Source organism: Chiloscyllium plagiosum, chromosome 3 (genome assembly GCF_004010195.1).
Source record: "Chiloscyllium plagiosum isolate BGI_BamShark_2017 chromosome 3, ASM401019v2, whole genome shotgun sequence".
In the NCBI taxonomy this organism is placed as follows: Eukaryota; Metazoa; Chordata; class Chondrichthyes; order Orectolobiformes; family Hemiscylliidae; genus Chiloscyllium; species Chiloscyllium plagiosum.
The window spans coordinates 69,476,634-69,497,400 of NC_057712.1; the positions used below are offsets into that span (position 1 = coordinate 69,476,634).

The following is a 20,767-nucleotide window of genomic DNA, read 5'->3' on the forward strand; positions in this document are numbered from 1 at the left end:
CAAAGTGCTCCCCCACTGACACCTCAGTCACCTGCCCTGCCTTATTTCCCAAGAGTAGGTCAGGTTTTGCACCTTCTCTAGTAGGTACATCCACATACTGATTCAGAAAATTGTCTTGTACGCACTTAAGAAATTCCTCTCCATCTAAACCTTTAACACTATGGCAGTCCCAGTCGATGTTTGGAATGTTAAAATCCCCTATCTTAACTACCCTATTATTCTTTCGGATAGCTGAGATCTCCTCACAAGTTTGTTTCCCAATTTCCCTCTGACTATTAGGGGGTTTATAATACAATCCCAATAAGGAGATCATCCCTTACTTATTTCTTAGCTCCACCCAAATAACTTCCCTGGATGTATGTCCGGGAATATCCTCCCGCAGCACAGCTGTAATGCTATCCCTTATCAAAAAATGCCACTTCCCCTCCTCTCTTGCCCCCCTTTCTGTCCTTCCTGTCGCATTTGTATCCTGGAACATTAAGCTGCCAGTCGTGCCCTTCCCTGAGCCATGTTTCTGTAATTGCAATGATATCCCAGTCCCATGTTCCTAACCATGCCCTGAGTTCATCTGCCTTCCCTGTTAGGCCCCTTGCATTGAAATAAATGCAGTTTAATTTATTAGTCCTATCTTGTCCCTGCCTGCCCTAACTGTTTGATTCACTTCTGTTCTCAACTGTACCAGTCTCAGATTGATCTCTTTCCTCACTATCTCCCTGGGTCCCACCCCCCCACCTTACAGTTTAAATCCTCCTGAGCAGTTCTAGCAAATTTCCCTGCCAGCATATTAGTCCCCTTCCAATTTCGGTGCAATCCGTCCTTCTTGTACAGGTCATTTCTACCCCAAAAGAGATTCCAATTATCCAAAAATGTGAATCCTTCTCCCATACACCAGCTCCTCAGCTATGCATTCATCTGCTCTATCCTCCTATTCCTGCCCTCACTAGCTCGTAGCAATGGGAGTAATCCAGATATTACTACCCTTGAGGACCTCCTTCTTAAATTTCTGCCTAACACTCTAATCTCCCTTCAGAATCTCAACCTTTTCCCTTCCTATGTCATTGGTTCCAACGTGGACAATGACCTCTTGCTGGCATCTCTCCCCGTGAGAACATTCTGTACCCTCTCTGAGACATCCTTGATCCTGGCACCAGGGAAACAACACACCATTCTGCTTTTTCTCTGCTGGCCACAGAAACGTCTGTCAGTACCTCTGACTACAGAATCCCCTAACACAATTGATCTCTTGGAAGACGACGTACCCCTTGTTGCATTAGAGCCAGTCTCAATACGAGAAACTTGGCTGTTCGTGCTACATTCCTCTGAGAATCCATCACCCCCTACATTTTCCAAAACAGCATACCTGTTTGAAATGGGTACATCCACAAGAGACTCCTGCTCTCGGTGCCTACCTCTCTTACCCTTCCTGGAGTATTCCTCTACAAAACACTGCACCAGGTTAAATTAATAGCTATGGCTTATATTTTAAGTTTAATCAAGAGACTTATCTCCAAAAACATATAATCAAGAAAGAACGCACTGTACTGACTAATACAGCCTTTCTCTTGGACAGACTTAAAACAACAATTAACTTTTCTGATTCTGTGTTGTGAACTTCGCTCAAACCGGTTCCTCCAAGATTAGTTGTGAAATTCACTGTTTGTTAATTTTCCCAGACGCACTCCGATGTCCAGCGACACATGAATTCAAAAACAGCAAAGGCAGTAACTGTGCAGGTTCTCTCTCTCTCTCTCTCTCTCCTGCACTGTTGTTTCCTGAAACATCAGAAGCTAAGGGGTGACCTTATAAAGGTTTATAAAATCATGAGGGGCATGGATAAGATGAATAGCCAAAGTCTTTTTGCTAAGGTGGAGAAGTCCAAAACTAGAGAGCATAGGTTTAACGTGAGAGGGGAAAGATTTGAAAAGGACCTGAGGGGTAACATTTTCATGCAGAGGGTGGCATTTGTATGGAATGAGATTCCAGAGGAAGTGGTGGAGGTGGTTGCAATTGCAACATTTAAAAGGCTGTGAAAATGAATAGGAAGGATTTAGAGGGATATTGGCCAAATTCTGGCAAATGAGACTAGGTCAGTTTGGGATGTATGATCAGCACCAATGAGTTGGGCTGAAGGGTGTGTTTCCATGTTGTATGACCCTATGACTCTTTAAGTACAGGAGCAAGGATGCATTGTAAACGGCACTGGAAAGACCACAACTGGAATACTGTGTGCAGTTTTGGCCTCCTTATCTGAGGAAGGATAGTCTGGCTATTGCAGGGCTAAAGATGGTTTAGCAGACTGATTCCTTGGTTGGAGGATGTGATGTACAGGGTGAGACTGGATTAGTTAGAACTATGTTCACTGGAATTCAGAAACATGAGCAGGGAGTCTCATTGAAACCAATAAAATTCTAACTTAATTAAACAGGGTAGATGCAGGAAGGATGTTCACAATGACCAAGGAGTCCAGAACAAGGATTACAGTCTTAGGATAAGGGATAGAACTTCTAGGGCAGAGATTAGGGTAATTTTCTTCCCCCAAAGAATGCCAAGCCTGTGAAAATTTCTCCCATAACAAACTTTTCAGGCCAAAAATCGAAGACTTTAAAGAAAATGCAGCTATAATTCTTTGGTCTAAAGGGATCAAAGAATATGTGGAGAATGTGGGAAAAGGGTACTGACTTGGATAATCAGCCATTATCATATTAAATGGTGGACCAGACTTGAAGGGCTGAATAACCTTCTCGTGCTCCTGTATTCTTTGTTTTCATCCATTAAATCTTTTCATTTTACAAACTTTAATTATTCATTTAATAAAATATTAGTTTCAGGGTTCCTTCTTTTAAATACTCATTGCCTAAGATATAAAGAAACTACTACAACTGTACAAGGTAAAAGGGAGAACTTTTCTCCCCTATCCCTGGACTTCACATTGTGATGTGTGTTCTTGTATAGATAAACAGTAGTACTCCCAAATTAACAAGATTTAACAATTAGAATTGTTTCAAAGATTTGCAAATTTAATATTTCTTGGAGGACTCAGGTTTTGAGGCATTGGGGAAACACTGATTTATTTTAAGTTTTGTGAAAATATCTGGAGTGATTTGTTTAAAAGAAGTTGTGGCAGATCTCTCTGGATACTGGAGATTTTTATACAAGCTTTCTAAAAATCATCTGATTAGTGATAACTGTTTGCTTTGCTGTAGACCCCTGCTAGATCTGTTTGATCAGTGATTGGATGTATGGTACTTGGAATCTGCAATGAAAAGCATGTGAGGAAGGATTGCCCAGGCAATTGCTCCTATTTACTGAAAAGAGGTATCTTGCTGAGTTCAGAATGACATCTAATTGTTATTCTGAAAAAAAATTTCTCAATACTGTATTTCTTCAGCAAGCTGTGTCTGCCAAGGCTCCAATGTGTTATTACTGATCTGATCATATATCCTAAACGTTAGAACAATAGAATTAGGAACTTCCTGTGCTTCTTTCTTTTTGCCTTGAATAACTGTTAGCCAGGCTGCAGAGAGACAAGGGTACCAGTTAGTGACATACTGCTGAAAATGAAATGTTAGCCAGGAGGTTGCAGAGAGACAGATGTACCGGCTCGGTCTTGGAATGCTCAAGTGTAAAACTGCAGACAGCCAGGGAAAAACAGCTTGTGAACTGAGAATGATTTGAGGCCAGATACTGGCCGGAACCAACCAGAACCAGTTTGTGCCAACTAAACTCTGCAAAAAAAAAAGAAAGAAAGATGATGTAATGCAGAAGCCTTATTGGGATGAGGAGCAAGGTGGTAATGCTACCTAAGTCTCTGGTCCTGAGCCAATAAGGTAAAGACATGTGGGCAGTGGATGACACTGAGCCAACAGGAAGAAGACACCACAACTCGAAAGATAAAAGGATAAAAAGAAGACCCTTGAGACATGCAGCCAGTGAAAACTCCAGAGACCAACCATTGCAGAAACAGAGCCTTTGTATACAGCATGGTAATGACATTCAGAGACAGAGAGAGAGAGGCAATGCAATGCCTGGCCAGCGTGAGTCCTTGTCAGCAGCAGCAAAACAGTTATCCAGGTTGGGTAACTTTCATATTCTGTGACTCTCGGAGAGTGTCAGAGGACTTAATAGGTGTACAAATCAGCTCTAGTTTAGTTTGTAGGAAAGCATATAAGCTTTATTTTGCAATAGAATGTATAAGCTACATTGTATTGTTTAATACATTAATAAAGTGACTTGTGAAATTACAAGAATTGACTCTTCTCTCTACATGCCAGCAGCCGCAGCTGGCGGTTGTCGGGCACCAACAATAACCAATTGGACAAAGTGTTTTATTCAGAATGCTAATCTCTGCAGTGAAATGTGTGTTTTTTGTTTCTTTCCTGGTGTGTGCACTCTGCAATCATTCAGAGGGATAAAAATGTATACTTCTTTTGACCAAATGTGTATATTAGTCACATATTCCATCTTCATTGAACACATTTTGGTTTGATAATAAATCAATAACCATGTTTATTAAGAAACCTGATTGAGAGATCTTTTTACTTAAAATCGAATATCGATAAGGTATTCAGTTAGCCATCTGGGTAATTGGGAAATCTACTTTCATTTTATGCTGTGACCCACGGATTCTGGCTGTGCATTCCTACAGCCTTGGTGGTAACACATTCACAAGAACATGAGGCAAAGGAAAAATTGAATTAAAACACAGTTATGGAAGAAATTTGGGATGAAAGTTTTGTTTCAACATTCCCAATAGACTCTTTAAGCACATATCAATGAACTGCTCACAAACCAGCAGATGTTGGAGAATTTAATTTCACTCTTCTGGATGGGAAATAATAATATTGTTATCCATCTTTCCTACTTTTACAAGATAAACTTCTTGGGTTCTTGTTTAAGACACTAATAAACAGAGTAATCAATGGAAAATAAGATGACATTCATCTTTAGCCTATTTAGGGTCTCGGTGGTAACCTTTATTTCTGAATGGACAACATTGGCACAGTTGTTACTACTCACTCAGAAATGGTTAATCTTGCTATATCCATCTCAATGTTTTGACTACTTATTTCAGGATTTTGAGATTGCAAGAAATAAGTATTATAAATCTCATGCTGATATCACAACCTCAGTGTAAATGTTTATTGTAAGGTGTATGCTATCAATTTAAAATGATGGTCTGTAGCTACAGAAAATATTACAGTAACCAATCAATGAAAGTAACTGATCCTTTACATCAATATATCAAATTAAAATGGTGGAAAATTATACTATTATTTAATATGATTCAAATGATTAACCTGAGGACTAAATAAGACAAAGTGATTTGCGATCTTCTCTGTTTAATTTTCCAGTTCAATTACTTCTTTAAGTAGCATGAAAAATGAACATCCTCTTTTTGACAGATTCACTGCCCTCTATATCTCTTGCCTTAGGCAATAACACAGTTTTTAGGACTTCAAATATTCTACTCACCCTGATTACATATCGTTGTCTGAACTGGATGGTCCCAAAAAGGCCAAAAATGACTGTGACAATGTGTAAAAAATTGGCCAGGATTGGTGCCCATTGGTAGCCAAGGAAATCAAAGATCTGTCTCTCCAACACACATATCTGTTTCAAAGAAAAATTAAAAAGAATCATGAACATGATAACACTGCAGACGAATTTCAATTACAGATTCCATGCTTTTTAGAAGCTGCAGGATATATATTTGTTTTAATCACTCATTTTTAATAGATGTCTCAAATGTAAACTACATTATTTAGAGTTTTAACAGTTGTAACAAAAACAAATATTTTGCTCACAAGTCTGTCAATCCTTTTTTAAAAAGATTATAATTAGCTAATAGATAATGCTTTTCAAAGTTAAATTTTATTAAAAGGTTCATACATGTAATAGTCAACTCAAATCAGTAATATTAATAACCTGGACAAAGAGATTGTATTGTAGCTGAATTTGCTGATGTTACAGAGATAGGTGGACAAGCAAGTTATGAGGACAACACAAAGAAACTGCAAAAAGATAGGTTAAGTAAATCCACTTTGAAAGAAAAATTGGGAAGTAAAATATTAAATAAATGGAGAGAGATCAGAGAAAACTGGAGTACAAAGGGATCTTGGTGTCCCCAAATCGCAAAAGGTTAGGATGTAGTCACTTCAAAACAAAATGAATTACCTTGTATTGCATGAGAGGTGGACTATAAAAGTAAGGAAGTATTGCTATAACTGTGCAGTACATTGGTGAGTACAGACCAGGAGTGCTGAATACAATTTTGGACTCATTAACAAGGGGTGATACTTTCAAAAAATGTATTGTTTCATTTGATATGGTGATGAGGCTTGCATCCCTAAGTGCCCTTGAACTCTATGACTCACTAGTCCAGTTCACAGGTCAGTTAAGAGTCAATCCCATTTCTTTGGATCTGAAGTCATATCGATGCTAGACCAGATAAGGATTGCAGGTTTCCTTCCAAAAGGATACTCATGAAACATATGGGTTTTGATGGTAGCTTTATGATGACTCTTACAGACAGTAGCGCTTCAATTCAATACTTAGTGAACTATATTTAAATTCCACCATGGTAGAATGCTGCTCCCAGAACTTATGCTCCCAGAACATTAGCCAAGGTCTTGGGGTTACAGAAATGACATTATCAAAATGCCACCATCTCCCCCTGGATTACACTGGAGGTATTTCAGAGAGCTTCACCGGGTTGATTGCTGGATGTCTTATGAAGAAAGGTTAAGCAGTTTGGGGCTGCTCACTTTGGACCAGAAAAATGAGAGATCATTTTTTTGAAACAAAGAACATTCTGAGCAGATTTACTAGGGTAGATGCTAAGAAGTTGCCTCCCCTCATGGGGATAGTCAAGTATTAAGGGCATTTATCTTTATAATTCTCTACCCAAAACTGCAATGAAGGCTGAATCATTGAATATTGAAACATTGAAAATTGACCAAGACAGGTATCTGATATATAAGGGTGTCAAAGGTGATGGGATCTACACAGCAAAATGGAGTTGAGACCACAATCGGATCAGCTATAATCTTATTCATTGATGAAGCAATGTCAAGGGGTTTAATAGTTTAGTCATACTCCTTTTTTTATGCTCTTATGTCAGAAATTTGTTATGATTCTTTATTTTCTCATGTACAATTTAAAGAAATTAAGCATAATTAAGGTAACCAAAGAATCACTAACTAAAATTTAAATGGGAACATGATCTTTGAAGTACAAACGAAGGAAATAATTAGGTGCAATTGCACCAATGAAGATAACAATTGTCAGTTTTGAAGCAGTCATTTTTTTTTAAACAGGGAAGGCATTAAGCCTTAACATGGCAGCTGCAACCTGGAATAAAATGCATTTCATATGCTACACATTTTTATCATTACTGGATCTGGCAATTCTGGACAGAGCACCATCCCTACAAGGGTGAAAGTGCATCAAACAGAAAGCCCAGTATTTTGTCAGTGCAGTTGGGTAAGAACAAAAATGCAGCTTTACAATTGGCATCGCTATTGTATGAGAGTTTATGTTCCATAATGCTTATGAGAGACCATTAGGTTGGGAGAATACGTTTAATTTTATTGATTATCTCAGAAGAAAAGCAATTGAGTAGTGACCAATTTTATAACACATCTAAAGTCAACACTTCTGTGCTTCAGAGAAAACCAATTAAGAAAATATCCAATGTGTTCTACATCTAAATTGTAATCATTCAAAAAAAAGGAACAGCATGAGGTAGACTTCACATTATGATTACATTAGTTCAGGGCTTGACTGACCTTAACAGTTCAGATGCTAGACAAAAAACAAGAATTAGCATTCAGTTTCAGAAAGAATATGTACCAAGGACACAAAAGAATAACAAAACCCTTTTGAAGCAGTACATTAAGTTAGTAACTATAGCTAGTTTTTCATTTTATATTGAACTACAGGGAAAAACAATTAAATTCTTTTAGAAACATGTAAACAACACCATGCTATTGTGCCATTAATTGTTACGTACATATTTCTCTACAGTTTTGCCTGTCATGACAGTTAGAGAGCTGAATTTTACTAGAAATCAGTTAAATACCAATTTTGGTGAGTTTCATAAAGTGTTTCTTTCCATGAGCCCAAGTGAGTTTTCTCACATTACTTTCTGAAACTTGCAATTAGCTAAGCATCACACTGCTACACCACCCTTTTCATTCTATCTTCCTTCTCATTACAATCAGGACCTTCCAGGATTACTCATGCCTGCGATGTATCAAAGTGCAGTTATGCCCCAGGTCTGAAGTTGCCTTGCAAATTTCTTTCATCTCATGAATTATCCTAATTGTGGGAAACAGAAGAAAACTGGCATCTCACTTTGTCGACAGGGACCTAGAGGTCCTCATGGACAGGGTGGTACAGAGAAGGTCCATCCACTTTCCTCAGGACCAGTAGGGGAGACAAAGGCACCAGACCCTGCTAGTCCAGTCCAAGGTTGCTACCAGGGTAAGTGCAGTACTGACAGTCCAGAAAAATATGCAGTAATGCAAGAAGATCAATGACCTTCTTTGCTTTGCAGGCACATGTGCCTGCCATTTCTCTGTGCTACCTCACACTTACTCTAATTCTGTTACTGCATTATCCTCCCACCAAGGCTCATGGTCCATCACTCTCACTATTGCATGTAACATCTTCCCTCCCTCACTCACTCTCACCAGCCCCCTAACATTAAGCCTGCAAGGCTTATGTACCTCCTACTCACTTCAGAATCCCTCAACACCTTTCCCCAACCTGCATTCACATCTATGCCAGCCATGTTTGTTTCAGTCAATCCCTCTCTTTCTTTCATTCCAGGAGAGAACAGCCCACATTAGAGCAAAAACAGCCAAGATAGATGGGAGGGTACCTGACTCATTCACCCGTTCACTACCTACAAGGATCCTTGCCCCAGCTGGTGAAAACCATGACTATTCATGTGGTGATAAGAAAACCTCCATGTCCCGATTACGAAGAAATCAATCATTGGCCGTTGTTTTGTTGCTCTCCCATTCTCTGCACTGTGAATGTACTCTTCACATGTCCAAACATCCACAATTTTGGGACTCAGTCTCTCTTTTATCCTCTGCAGGCATCAGTGGAATCTGCACAGTCTCCAACATCAAGGGTGTATCTTTCCCGCATACCTCTGAGGAAGAATTCATGGATCTCTCAGAGGATGCACCAGCCACTTTGCCGCCACTAGCTATGATACTGACACATTGTGCGATACACAGGAACCTCAATTATCCAACATTCGATTATCTGAATGTCAGATTATCTAGCAAGATCGCAAGGTCCTAACTCTCAGCTAAACTATGTTATCCGGCATTTGTTTATCTGGAATTCAATTAACCAAACAAAATACTGCCTGCTCATGTCTTTTGGATAATCGAGGTTCCTCTGTATTAGCTAGATTTGATTCAGGAGAAAATGCTCATGAACACACAACTGTCATACCTCTGCAGCTGGGAGAAAGTGAGGACTGCAGATGCTGGAGATCAGTCAAAAAGTGAGGTGCTGAAAAAGCACAGCCAGTCAGGCAGCATCCGAGCAGCAGGACAGCCGAAGTTTCGGGCATAAACTCTTCGTCAGGAAGATCGGTGGGAAGGGAGATGGACAGGTGGGACAGTTTAAGAGGGTGATGCTAAGTTAGAGGGTTGGACCTGGGATAAGGTGTGAGGAGGGGAGATGAGGAAATTAGTGAAATTGACATTGATTTCGTGTATTTGGAGGGTCAAGATATGTTCCATGTTGCTGGCACTCTGCGGACTGCTGGAGACCACATGAGTGCTTAGTTCCAGTCAGCGAAAATGTCAGTAATCAGCAACTTTGAAGAATCACAGATAGATAGAGAGGCACTGGGTAAGTTTGTCAGAGGCAACAGGCAAATTGACTCCAAGTTCAGAGGACTCAATGAGTGTTCTTGTACCATGCCCTCTCCGACATGCAAGTGAAGGGTTGCCTCCATGGACAGGTTGGCTTCCCCCCATTAGCGGCTGGGGCACACGTTAATCAAGATGCATGCCCTGAGATATTGGTGATGCTGTCCAAGATGAAGGGCTAGAGCAGCAGGCAACAAACTGGAGTCATCAGTTAATCACTCGGAAGTTCATTTGAAGAACATTTGCTGTCTAGTTTCTATTCAGGGTGGGAGAATGGGAACTGCATGTAAATGAGGTGAGATTATGAAATAAAGGCATGCCAATGCATGTAAATTCGTGCAAATAGGTCTCTTGCTGTTTACTAGTGAGATTTTTGTTTCACTGTTAAACATTTTGTTGGAGAATCAGGTATTTTGCTCATTACTGACGTCAATAAGCTCAGTACCGATGATCTCACTCGGTTTTCCCAATTTTCTCACCAACATCCATTATCACTTAGGGGCTGATTTTTTTTGTCCAGGAAATCCAACCTTTGCATTAGCTGTCAACTGGGTTATTGGAGCTAAAAAAAGAAATGACAGCAGTGTTGACTTGAACAAGACTCATTTGAAGTGGATCCTGTTTGTCGTATAAAAATATAAAGGGTATGAAAAGGTATGACCTTCAAGTCTTTCCATAAACATTTATCTTTCCATATCTTCTCTTTAAAACTCTCCTTAAAACTCACCTAATGGATTCAAGCTTTTAATCAGGCCATCTGATATTTCTTATTTTAATACCCTTCTTAAAACTCAGCTATTGGACTCAAGCTCTTATCACTCCATCTTATATCTCCGACTTTGGAAAGGTGTAGATTTTTATCAGAATGTTTTTTCAAAGAAACAGAACTTTTGTTTACATTGCTATGTAAATGCAAGTTGCTTCATAATTAGAATCTGATTGAAATGTATTTAGCTGAAAGCATTGTGAATATCTGAATAATTATGAGCTGTGGGAAAACATCAATCTATTATTAGGAACATACTAATAGGCTACTTAAAAAGACTATGACTATGATTGAGCAGAGTCACCACAGGTTTACAAAAGCAATACAATGTTTAATAGATCTATTAGGGCATTTTGGGGTTGCACAAACAGGGTAGGTAGGGAGGAGCCAACCAATGTGGTATATTTGAACCTTCAAGAAGCATTCACTAACGTGATATACAAGAGGTTATTACACAACATTCTGGCTCATGGAATTCAGGATAATGGACATCAAATGAAGTAGGGAATAAATGGGTCATTTTTGTGTTGGTCGGTTATAACTATGGGCTACCACAATGATTACAGCCTTGGCTCCAGCTATTAACAATCTACATCAATATTTTAGATTAGGCAACCAAAGTCATTGTATCCACGTTTGCTGATGATACAAAATTAGAAGCAAAAGTAAGCTGTTAGTAACACACAAAGAAACTGCAAAGAAGTTTCGACAAATGATTAGGCACGAAGATGGCGAGTGCAATCTCATAAGGAAGAGTGTAAAGTTATCCACTTTGGGAGGAAAATTCAAAAGCAGATTGTTTTTAACAATTAAAGAAAATCAAATAAATGTTGGCATTCTGAAAACTGGTGTCCATGCACACACTGTGCAAAAGGTTCAGATACATACACAGCAAACAACGAAAAAAGGAAACAGCATGTTGTATTCAAATTCCTTTTGGGATAAAAGGTAAAGAGTAACACGGTCTTACTACAATTATATAGATCCTTTGTCAGTCTAGAGTATGCTGTACAGTTTTGTTCTCCTTACACAAGTAAGAATATATTTGCCATACAGAGAGATTTCACAAGACTGATTACTGGGAGAAGTGCTTTGTACTATAAAATACATTGAATAGATTAGACTTTTATTTCCTCGAATTTAAATGAATGAGGAGTGGTCTCATTGAAACATATAATTCAAGAGATTTAAAATGATAGAGCATGGGAGAATGTTGCCCCTATCTGAAAACTCTAGAATTACAAAGGACAGTCTCAGAATAAAAGATCAATAATTTAGAATTGAAACATGGAGATTCTTTTTCACTAAAGAGGTTGGAGATATTTGGAATCTTCAACTGCAAGAGCTTCAATGCTCAATAATTGAATATATTCATTCAGGGATTCATAGATTTTGGAACTATTGGGTTCATGGAATATCAGGCATGATGCAAGTTGGTGGAGTTGGAGGTAGAAGTAAAGACATAATTTATTGAAAAGCACTCTAAGCTTTAAATGGTTTAACATTTAACTCAATCTCCTGTTTCTTCTGGTCTTACGTTGTGCTTGTGTCTCGGCAGGAAACTGGGCATAAAAACAAAAGGGTGAGAATTTTCAGCACTTTGTCACTAACATGCAAGAAAGTAAATAGGGCTTGAACACCTAAGTGTACAATGTTTTTCAATGATAAGTCTTATTTATCAAACAAATTTCCTGCAAAGAAAATTTATTGAGTTTTTACCGCTTAGTTTTATTTTAAGTTACAGTCATATAAAAAGATAATTGAAGAAGAATCAAGACAAATTATACAAGTTATTTTCATTTTGTATTGTTGTTTCATGTTTTGTATTTAGTTTAAGGGAAGTGTTAACTTCAGAATTTTTAAACTTGAGTTGTCTCAAAAGAATAAACTAAATTGGAATTTGTAACTGAAATATAAACTAGCACCATTCAATTGCAGCTGACCACATAATTCATGCCATATGAGTAGCTTTTAAAATTATACCAGCTAATAGCTGCTAATTTTTCTTATAAGCAGCAACGTGTACATTCATCTCAGCCACAGAATATCATAGCAAGAGCTCTCCAGGTTAGTGTTCTGTAAGACCATAACATTTAGGAGCAGAACTAGGCTATTCAGCCTATCCAGTCTATTCCAACATTCAATGATATCATGGTTGATCTGATAATTCTCAACTCCACGTTTCTGGCTTTTTGTCATATCTCTCCTTTGCCTTACTTACTAAAAATCTGTATAGCCCAGGCTTGTGTATACTTAATGACCCCGCTCCTGCAGCCCTCTGCAGTAAAGAATTTCAAAGATGTAATATCCTCCAACAGAAGGAATTCCTCCTCACCTGAAATGTAAAGTTATGCCCTCTAATCCTAGACTCACCCACAAGGGGAAACAAATTTTCTGCATCTACCCTGGCCAATTCCCTTAAGAACCTCATAAGGGTGCCTCTCAATCTGCAAAAGTCCAGTGAGTACAAGTCCACCTGACTCAATCTCTTCTCATAAGACAGTCCCCCCCATTCTAGGGTCCTTACAAGGTCAAAGCTAGTCAAGTAACTTTGTTCCAAGGATTATCCAGTTTTTGGCACTTAATTTGATGGTTCCTTATTAAGAAGAAGGCTGCTCCATTAGAGTACATCCACCACTGTGAACAATAAATTAAAGAAACGTTCCTTTATTATGTAGTTCTAATCTTGAATAAGACATAATGAACAAAAGTTACATTCTACATAAGAATAATATCAAATGCTACATAATGCCAGTCTTAGTTTTACAAGCTGCTCAGGAAACGGCTAATCTCGAGAGTAGCTGCTTTGTCTGCCCATCAATTTGTAATCTAAGCAAGAATTTTTATGATTTGTTCAATGAAAGCCTTAATAATTTATAAGTGAAAGTGATTGCTATACATTTTGCACCTAAAGTTAATAACACGATAAATCCTCAACAAAATTAAATTACAACAGAAAATATAATGTAGTTAATTTCCAAAGGATTAGAAAATAAACGTTGTTCTCACTAAGTACCTGCCTAATGTTACACCTTCTATAATTAATGGTTGCATCTCCTATGTCTTAATCTACTTATACCAAACAGAAGGCAAAATTAACTGATGGTTCCCAATCTGTTTCCTAAATAAATGCTGTCTACTAAAGAGGGAAGGTTCCTGGCACACCTATCAACACAATTCACCCATGTACGTTATGGACCCATATGTATTCTAATAAGGATATTGTGAATAACATAACGAAGCCTGTATTATGAAGATTTTTTTATTGTTGTCTGTCACCTGTACACATTAATGACCATGGAGGTTAACTTGGAATAGAAACCTTTCTTGACATTTCACAACACTTTAATATTATGTGCATATTGGGTAAATCATCACCTTTGCCACAAAAGCAGCAAATCTTAATCAAGAGGGAATTTCTTTCATCTGCTGTGCTCTTGCTGATTTCACAGAATCATGTTCTTAACATTTAGGCAGTCACTTGAGCAGTTTATGCTGTCTTGCAATGCTTATCTCAAGCATAGTTAAGGAGTTGTAATTTGTCAGAGTGGTGCTCTTGATGCTGTCAGTTGAACATCTATAATGATTTTTCCTGCCTCTTTAATTTGTATTTTTGAACATGAAAAATAAATTCTGTAATTTTAACATGTCATGGCGCTGTCATAGGCACACTGAACTGAAGCAATGCGCTAGCATTTCTTGTGCAGTGTTACTAATATACAAATGGCAGGCAATATGCTGCTTGCATCTCAGCTACCTGGGAAAGAGTTAAAATCACACAACACCAGGTTATAACAGGTTTATTTGACAACCACCTGATGAAGTAGCAGTGCTCCAAAACCTAGTGCTTCCAAACAAATCTGTTGGACTATAGCCTGGTGTTTTTTAACTTTTATGATTTTTGACTTGTACTTTTAACCCAGTCCAACACCGGTATCTCCAAATCATGACTATCTTGGAAAGAAATAGTGACAAGTTAAGTTGTTGAGGATCGGGCTATGTGCGATGCTATATTATACTGATTTCCTCACAACTTGACAGAGTTAGAACAGCAACTTTATGGACTTGAACAATTCAGACAATGATCTAACCGAGGTTTGACATAACTTCACTACAAACTCTTCAGTGTTGATGCAGGACAAGGGCAACAGACACATGAGAACACCATCATTGCAAGCTTCTCATCATATCACACAACACCTTGAGTTGGAACAATGCTGCTTTTTCTTCACTGTTGCTGGGTCATAATCCTAAAACTTCTTTCCATGGCTTGCTGCTGAAACTCCATTATAGTTTCCAACTCCCATTTATGCAAATTCTGAATGTTGAATATTGGCATAATCCAATTTGGACTTTTCTTTCGATAGCTTTTAAAATAGCTCCTTACTGCTGTTGTTGATTTTCCACTTCCCCAAGAACATTGTCTCTTTGTCCTCCAAACTATCACCTTGGACAGCTGCGGATTGAAATGGCATGTTTTCAAACTTCCTTGTTGCAGATTGAAATCTGCTGTTTCTGCTTCAGCAAACCACCTGAATATGGCCTATCTTACAGCATACATGGCATTTGGCATTTCTAACTGGAGCTTTCCTGCACAACGCTGTCATGGAGCAATGGCAGGATCAGTACCCTTTTCTTCCAGTGCTTGAATAATTAGATTTACTTAATTGGTACAACAGTCAGATACAATTATTATAGACCCACCAGCCAGAAAAGGGATGAGTGATTGCTTCCTCTCTTCTTCATTCTCTGCTGCTGGCTTGATGGCAACATCCTAATCACAGAATCATATTGGTCTACAACACAGAAAAAGGGTCTTTGGCCCATCGCATCTACACTGTTCCAACTAATTATTCAAATCCCATTTTCCAGCACTTGGCTTCTAGCCTTGTATGCCTTGGCATTGCAAGTGCACATCTAAATTCTTCTTAAATGTTATGAGAGTTTCTGCCTCTAGCACCCTTACAGGCAGTGAGTTCCAGATTCATACCACCCTCTGGTCGATGAAGGTTTTCCTCATAACTCGTCTAAACCATCTGCCCCTTATCTTAAATTTGTGGCCCCTTGTCAATGTTTCCTAATCTTAATCCTATCGCAAGCCATCACCTCCCCTCTAATAGGTCCAGAAGGAGGCCCATTTCTGAAGAAGTGTCATCTTGGACTTGAAACATTAACTGATTTTCTCTGCACAATTTTGTCAACATTCTCTGTGTTGGTTTCAGATTTTCAGCAGCTACAGTGTTTTGCTTTCATAAAAACTGAGAGTATTCACTTAGAATTGTGAAAAGGGCATGCAGGAGATAAATTGCAATGATTCATTTATTGCAATACAGGATGACTGGAGATTTTATACAAGTGATGGCCGATGGAATAAAAGGTGCTGATAACTAGAGTGTGATCATCAGCAAAATAATAATGGGACCTGGATAACAAGTGGAAGAAGTAATTCATATAACAAAGGAAGACAATACAAAATCCAACCTTGCTCATCTTCTGAGATTGTGGGGAAAAAAAGTCAAAGGGTAAGCTATCAAATTGCTATCAGCACTCTAGTTTAAGAAGATAGATTTGTTTTTCTTCATTCCCCTTTATAAGTAAAGTGCACAATACCACGAACAACAAAATGCAAATAAGGTATAATGTTGATTTATGAGAAATAACTTCTGGGACTTTTAAGTTCGAATTTTCAATTGTCAAGTTCACGACAATGCCAGGTGTAACAAATGGCCATTAAAATAAAGAGCATGACCAAGTACAATCCATTGTTGTTAGACTGTGCGTACAGGGTTTGTGCACAATGATCACAATAATTTACTTTGCTTGTCTCCGTAGAAATTGAAGAAAAATTCAACAATTCCTTGTATGCAACTTATTATCCTATTTCATTACAAATAGATCTTTATCAATGTTTTAGCAATATGTAGAGAAGTCATGCTTAGATTTTTATATAACAGGTGGAAAATTATGGAGTTACTTTGCAATTTACGCCTCAAATGAATAATGTGTATCTGTTAAGTTATTATCAAATAAATAATACCCTAAGCCTTGTACCTAAAAGTGCAATACATGAATATCTAGTTTGTTGCCAAAAAGAATTATACGCTCCAGTTCTGAAGCTGATTGAAATAGCAGTACAGAATATTTTTCAATTAAACTGGAGGTTAATGCACTGTAACAAGACATAAAACAACAAAATCTACAAAATGCATTCTTTTTGCAAATACATTTCAATAGAACATGCCAATTTTGGAACTGTAAAATTTAAAATACCATTGAGTTATTTGTTTCACATTTATTGATAAGTAAACTCAAACATTGTTACAGAATGGACTGAAATTTTATCAAGGTCAAGAGTTACATTTTTTAAAATGATGGATCAGATAATTTACATGAGGTAACAAAATTGCCAGATTCAGACCCCAAAAATAGTCTGTGAAACAGATAGAAATATGGTTCTAAGATCATGGGCAGAATTTAAAGGTGCCTGCCGGAGTAGATTTGAGAATGGGGCAGAGGTGGGCATTGCCATTAGTGGAGAGCTCCTGGCCTCTGATTGGCCAACAGGTCTCCAGGCCAGGATTTCTGTGTTATCAGGTTCTTGATCACACAAGACTTCTCTTGCAATCTAATTTCCATAATAATGGAGACAATTTCCAGCCTGTTTATTAAAAAAAAAGTATTGGCTTGAAAATCATTGCATAGCATTTACCTTGCTTTTTCCACTCATATCCTGTTTGTTATGGCTTTACAGATGATAATCAAAATTAGGTGGTTTCTATAATTAGGAGGTGATCTGCAACACAATGAACTCAACAGTCAAATACACTGCTGAAATACAGCTGGGTTCCAAAGTCAGACTAATCCTGTAATTCATAAAATATTTTCTTTAACCCTGTTGGCTCCACACTTTTGCAAGTGACACTATGCATACAGTGGGAGGACAGAGTGCAATGTGAAACAAGCATTAATTTAGGAATTTGGCGCAGAGGGCAAAGCAGGTGCTGCTTTTTACATCATGTTTCAGCCTCCAATAGCTGAGAATTTTTAAAGGCATTCATTAAATTAGCATTATGGAGTTTAAGATTTTATCCCTCTAAATAGCAAGTTATTTAAACTGATATAGACATTGCATTTAATTTGTAACTTAAATAAATAGATTACTTAGTACAACTAAAGACAACAGCAAGTTATATTTCTAAACTTGAAATGCAATTAGCTAAACAAAACACAAAAAAGATAGCTGGGTAGGTGAGAGTTACTGTATGTGAAGGTTAATGGACACTCATGAGATCCACAGAATTTACAACCAAAGAAATATCTGCAGTTTAAGAAACTTGGGTCTGAAATGATGAAATAGTATCTGAGCTTTTGGCACTACAATATATCACAGAGGGGGAAATTGACCTGAATACTTTGTTCTCGGAGCAATCATAAATACTATTGTCAAGGCAGGAGCATCTGGTAAACGTTATTCAGGTATAGGGATCCAGGGTATAGCAAGGAAGGAGCATCAGACACTGTAACTGTCCAAAAGGTTCAAAGTTATTGTATCATATGTGGATGAAAGCAAGGACTCCAGGGTGGATGTGCAAACTGACCATGGCACACTGGTACAGGGAGTCATTCAATAGGGGAATTGAAAAATAATGTTATTTTAGTACAAATTAGTATAGCCAGAGGGTAGTTACTGTTCTCTGCAGTTCAGTATGGAGTCTTAAAGGCTGTTTTGCCTGCCCAAAGTCAATCTTAAGAAATTCTACTCTGAGCTGGAGATGAATATGGAGAGGGTAGTGAAGGTTTTTTTTCCCATGGTGCACATAGGTACCAATAACATAGGTAGGATCTGCTAAACAAGCACAAATAGGTTGGGGCTAAATTTAAAAGCCAAACTAACAGGTAATTTCTACATTACTACCTCAGTTGTGAGAAAATTGGCATTAAGTAAATAAGATCTGAGAGGTGAATGAAACAAAGAACTGCAGATGATGGAGATCTGAAACAAAGACAGAAAAGTGCGAGAGAAACTCAAAGCTCTGGCAGCATCTGTCAAAAGAAAGACAGAGTTAACAATTCAGGTCCAATGACCCTTCATCAGAACTGAAACATTAACTCAGAGAGCTGAATATGTCATTTAAGAGATTGGTATGGGAGAAATGGATTTTTGACTTGTGAGGCATGAGTAACTGTATTGTGGAATGCAGGAACTGTACCATTTCAAAGGTCTTACACTGAGGGCCAGGAAGATTCTTGTGAAAGAAGAGTTAAAAACACAAAGAATAAATTTGAGGCAACAGAAGACAATATTGTTGTAGGTCAGGAGGGGAAGAGAGCTTAATGATGATTGTGTATCTCAGAAAAGTGCACACAGGGAACAGTAAGAAAATAAAATAACTCTCTTTTACCTGATTGTACAGAGAATCTGGAATTAGATAGATAAATTAGTGGCATAAAGAGATAAATGGTTTAGATCTAAACAATATTACAGAGACATGGGTATACAAGGTGATTAGGGAAATAAATAATCCAGGGTACACATTTCTAAAAGACACATGGAACGGAAAATGATATGGAGTAGCTTAGATAATAAAAAGATACATATCAATAATACTGAAAAGAATCCAGACTTAGAATCAGGAAATACAATCAGTATTGATGGAAATAATGAATAGTAATGGCTAAAAAGTTGTGAAGTTTCAAGACAGTCTTCTGGAGCAATATGTAATGAGAATTTTTTTAATTATGCCATAGTAAAATGTTTCCTGGGAAATAGCGATCATAATGTCATTGAATTCCATATTATATTTGAAAATGACCTATTATAGTCATTAACATGAATCTTAAGCTTAAACAAGTCAATTAATTAGATACAAGGCTAAATTTGATTAAACAGATCAAAATAATGACATCAAATAAGCTGTGGGAAAGATTTAGAGAAATAATATAAAATGTTGATTCAAAAAAAATATTTTATTGAAAAAATGAAAATTCAATAAGAAAGAATCATGTGCAGCTGACTCAGGTCGTTAAAGCTAAAGTGGTAGACGAAAAAAATTCAAACTGTTGCAAAAGGGTAGGATTAAGTCAGGGGTTTTGAGTGTTGCAGAAACCAGAAAAGGAAACTATATAAATGATCATAAAGAAATAGGAGAATAATAGCCTGGAATATAATAATAAAAAGACTGTAAGAGCTTTAAATAAATACCATACATAATGAGGAAATGGCAGTGACATTTGACCAAATATTTTTTGTTTATTTTCACAGTAGAAAAGTAGTTACAGTACATTAGAATGTAAGGGAGGAACCTTATAGGGCTATTCGATTTGCACCAGAATCCATCAGTATTGTGAGGTCTACTTCAACATTGGGAGCATCTCACTCCATTTTTTTTAACTTTACACAAGCAGCACAGTGAGCTTCTTGCTTGGTAGCAGCATTTTGCTAATTGTAGGCATTAGTGCTTGCTAAGCACCTTGTTGCCTCATTGATATTTAGCTCTCTATCTTACCAAACTCACCAAACAAGCAAGGTGTCAAGAAAATCTGACAACAATGGCCTGTACTGAATGCAGTGAGCAGCTGAATTTTGGATGTGGGCGAGGGTTGGTCGGGTAGTGATGCGCTGCAGGTGGTTCCTTCTTGACGAGATTGGTCACTCAGCTGCCCTAGCATCTTCACCAAACTGTTGCATATACAGAGCCTGAATGTGGATGGATGATTGAAAAATGCTACCCATTATCAAAATGCAGCATGTCTCCCTTTAAGGAGAAGTGTGCCCAATCCTCATCTGGTAATGCTACCGGCAAATGGTCTGAGATTGAAGAATGTTTTTAGCTCCTTCTGCCCTCGTGTTGTTATTTCCTGTGCCGAGTTGCTAATGATATGTTGGTCTCTGTGGCTGCATACATAAAAGGACAAAGTCTGAAGCAGAAGGGCCAGAGATGATGGCAACCACAAGACAAGCAACAGGTGACCACAGAGGATAAGAAGCACCCAGTTCAGGGAGCGGTCACTGTTGAGGGCCTCTCAGGATATGTGGAGTGTGTAGGAGGCCCAGAGTTTGCTGGCCTGACTCAATTTCCTATGATGTGCAAGTTGCAGTACT

At 37.9% G+C, this 20,767-nt stretch overlaps 1 protein-coding gene across 7 annotated transcripts in view; it reads right to left on the reverse strand.

Annotated features, from left to right (window-relative positions):
• Positions 1 to 20,767, reverse strand: part of nkain2 (sodium/potassium transporting ATPase interacting 2) — a 524,118-nt gene that overhangs the window by 309,059 nt on the left and 194,292 nt on the right. For all 7 annotated transcript variants that reach the window (XR_006310461.1, XR_006310460.1, XR_006310462.1 and 4 more), the window contains exon 2: positions 5,473 to 5,610. Coding sequence is in view for 4 of the 7 variants with exons in the window: in XM_043684074.1 (XP_043540009.1) it covers positions 5,473 to 5,610 (138 nt within the window). In the remaining 3 variants the exon portion in view is untranslated. The remainder of the gene's footprint in view (positions 1 to 5,472; positions 5,611 to 20,767) is intronic.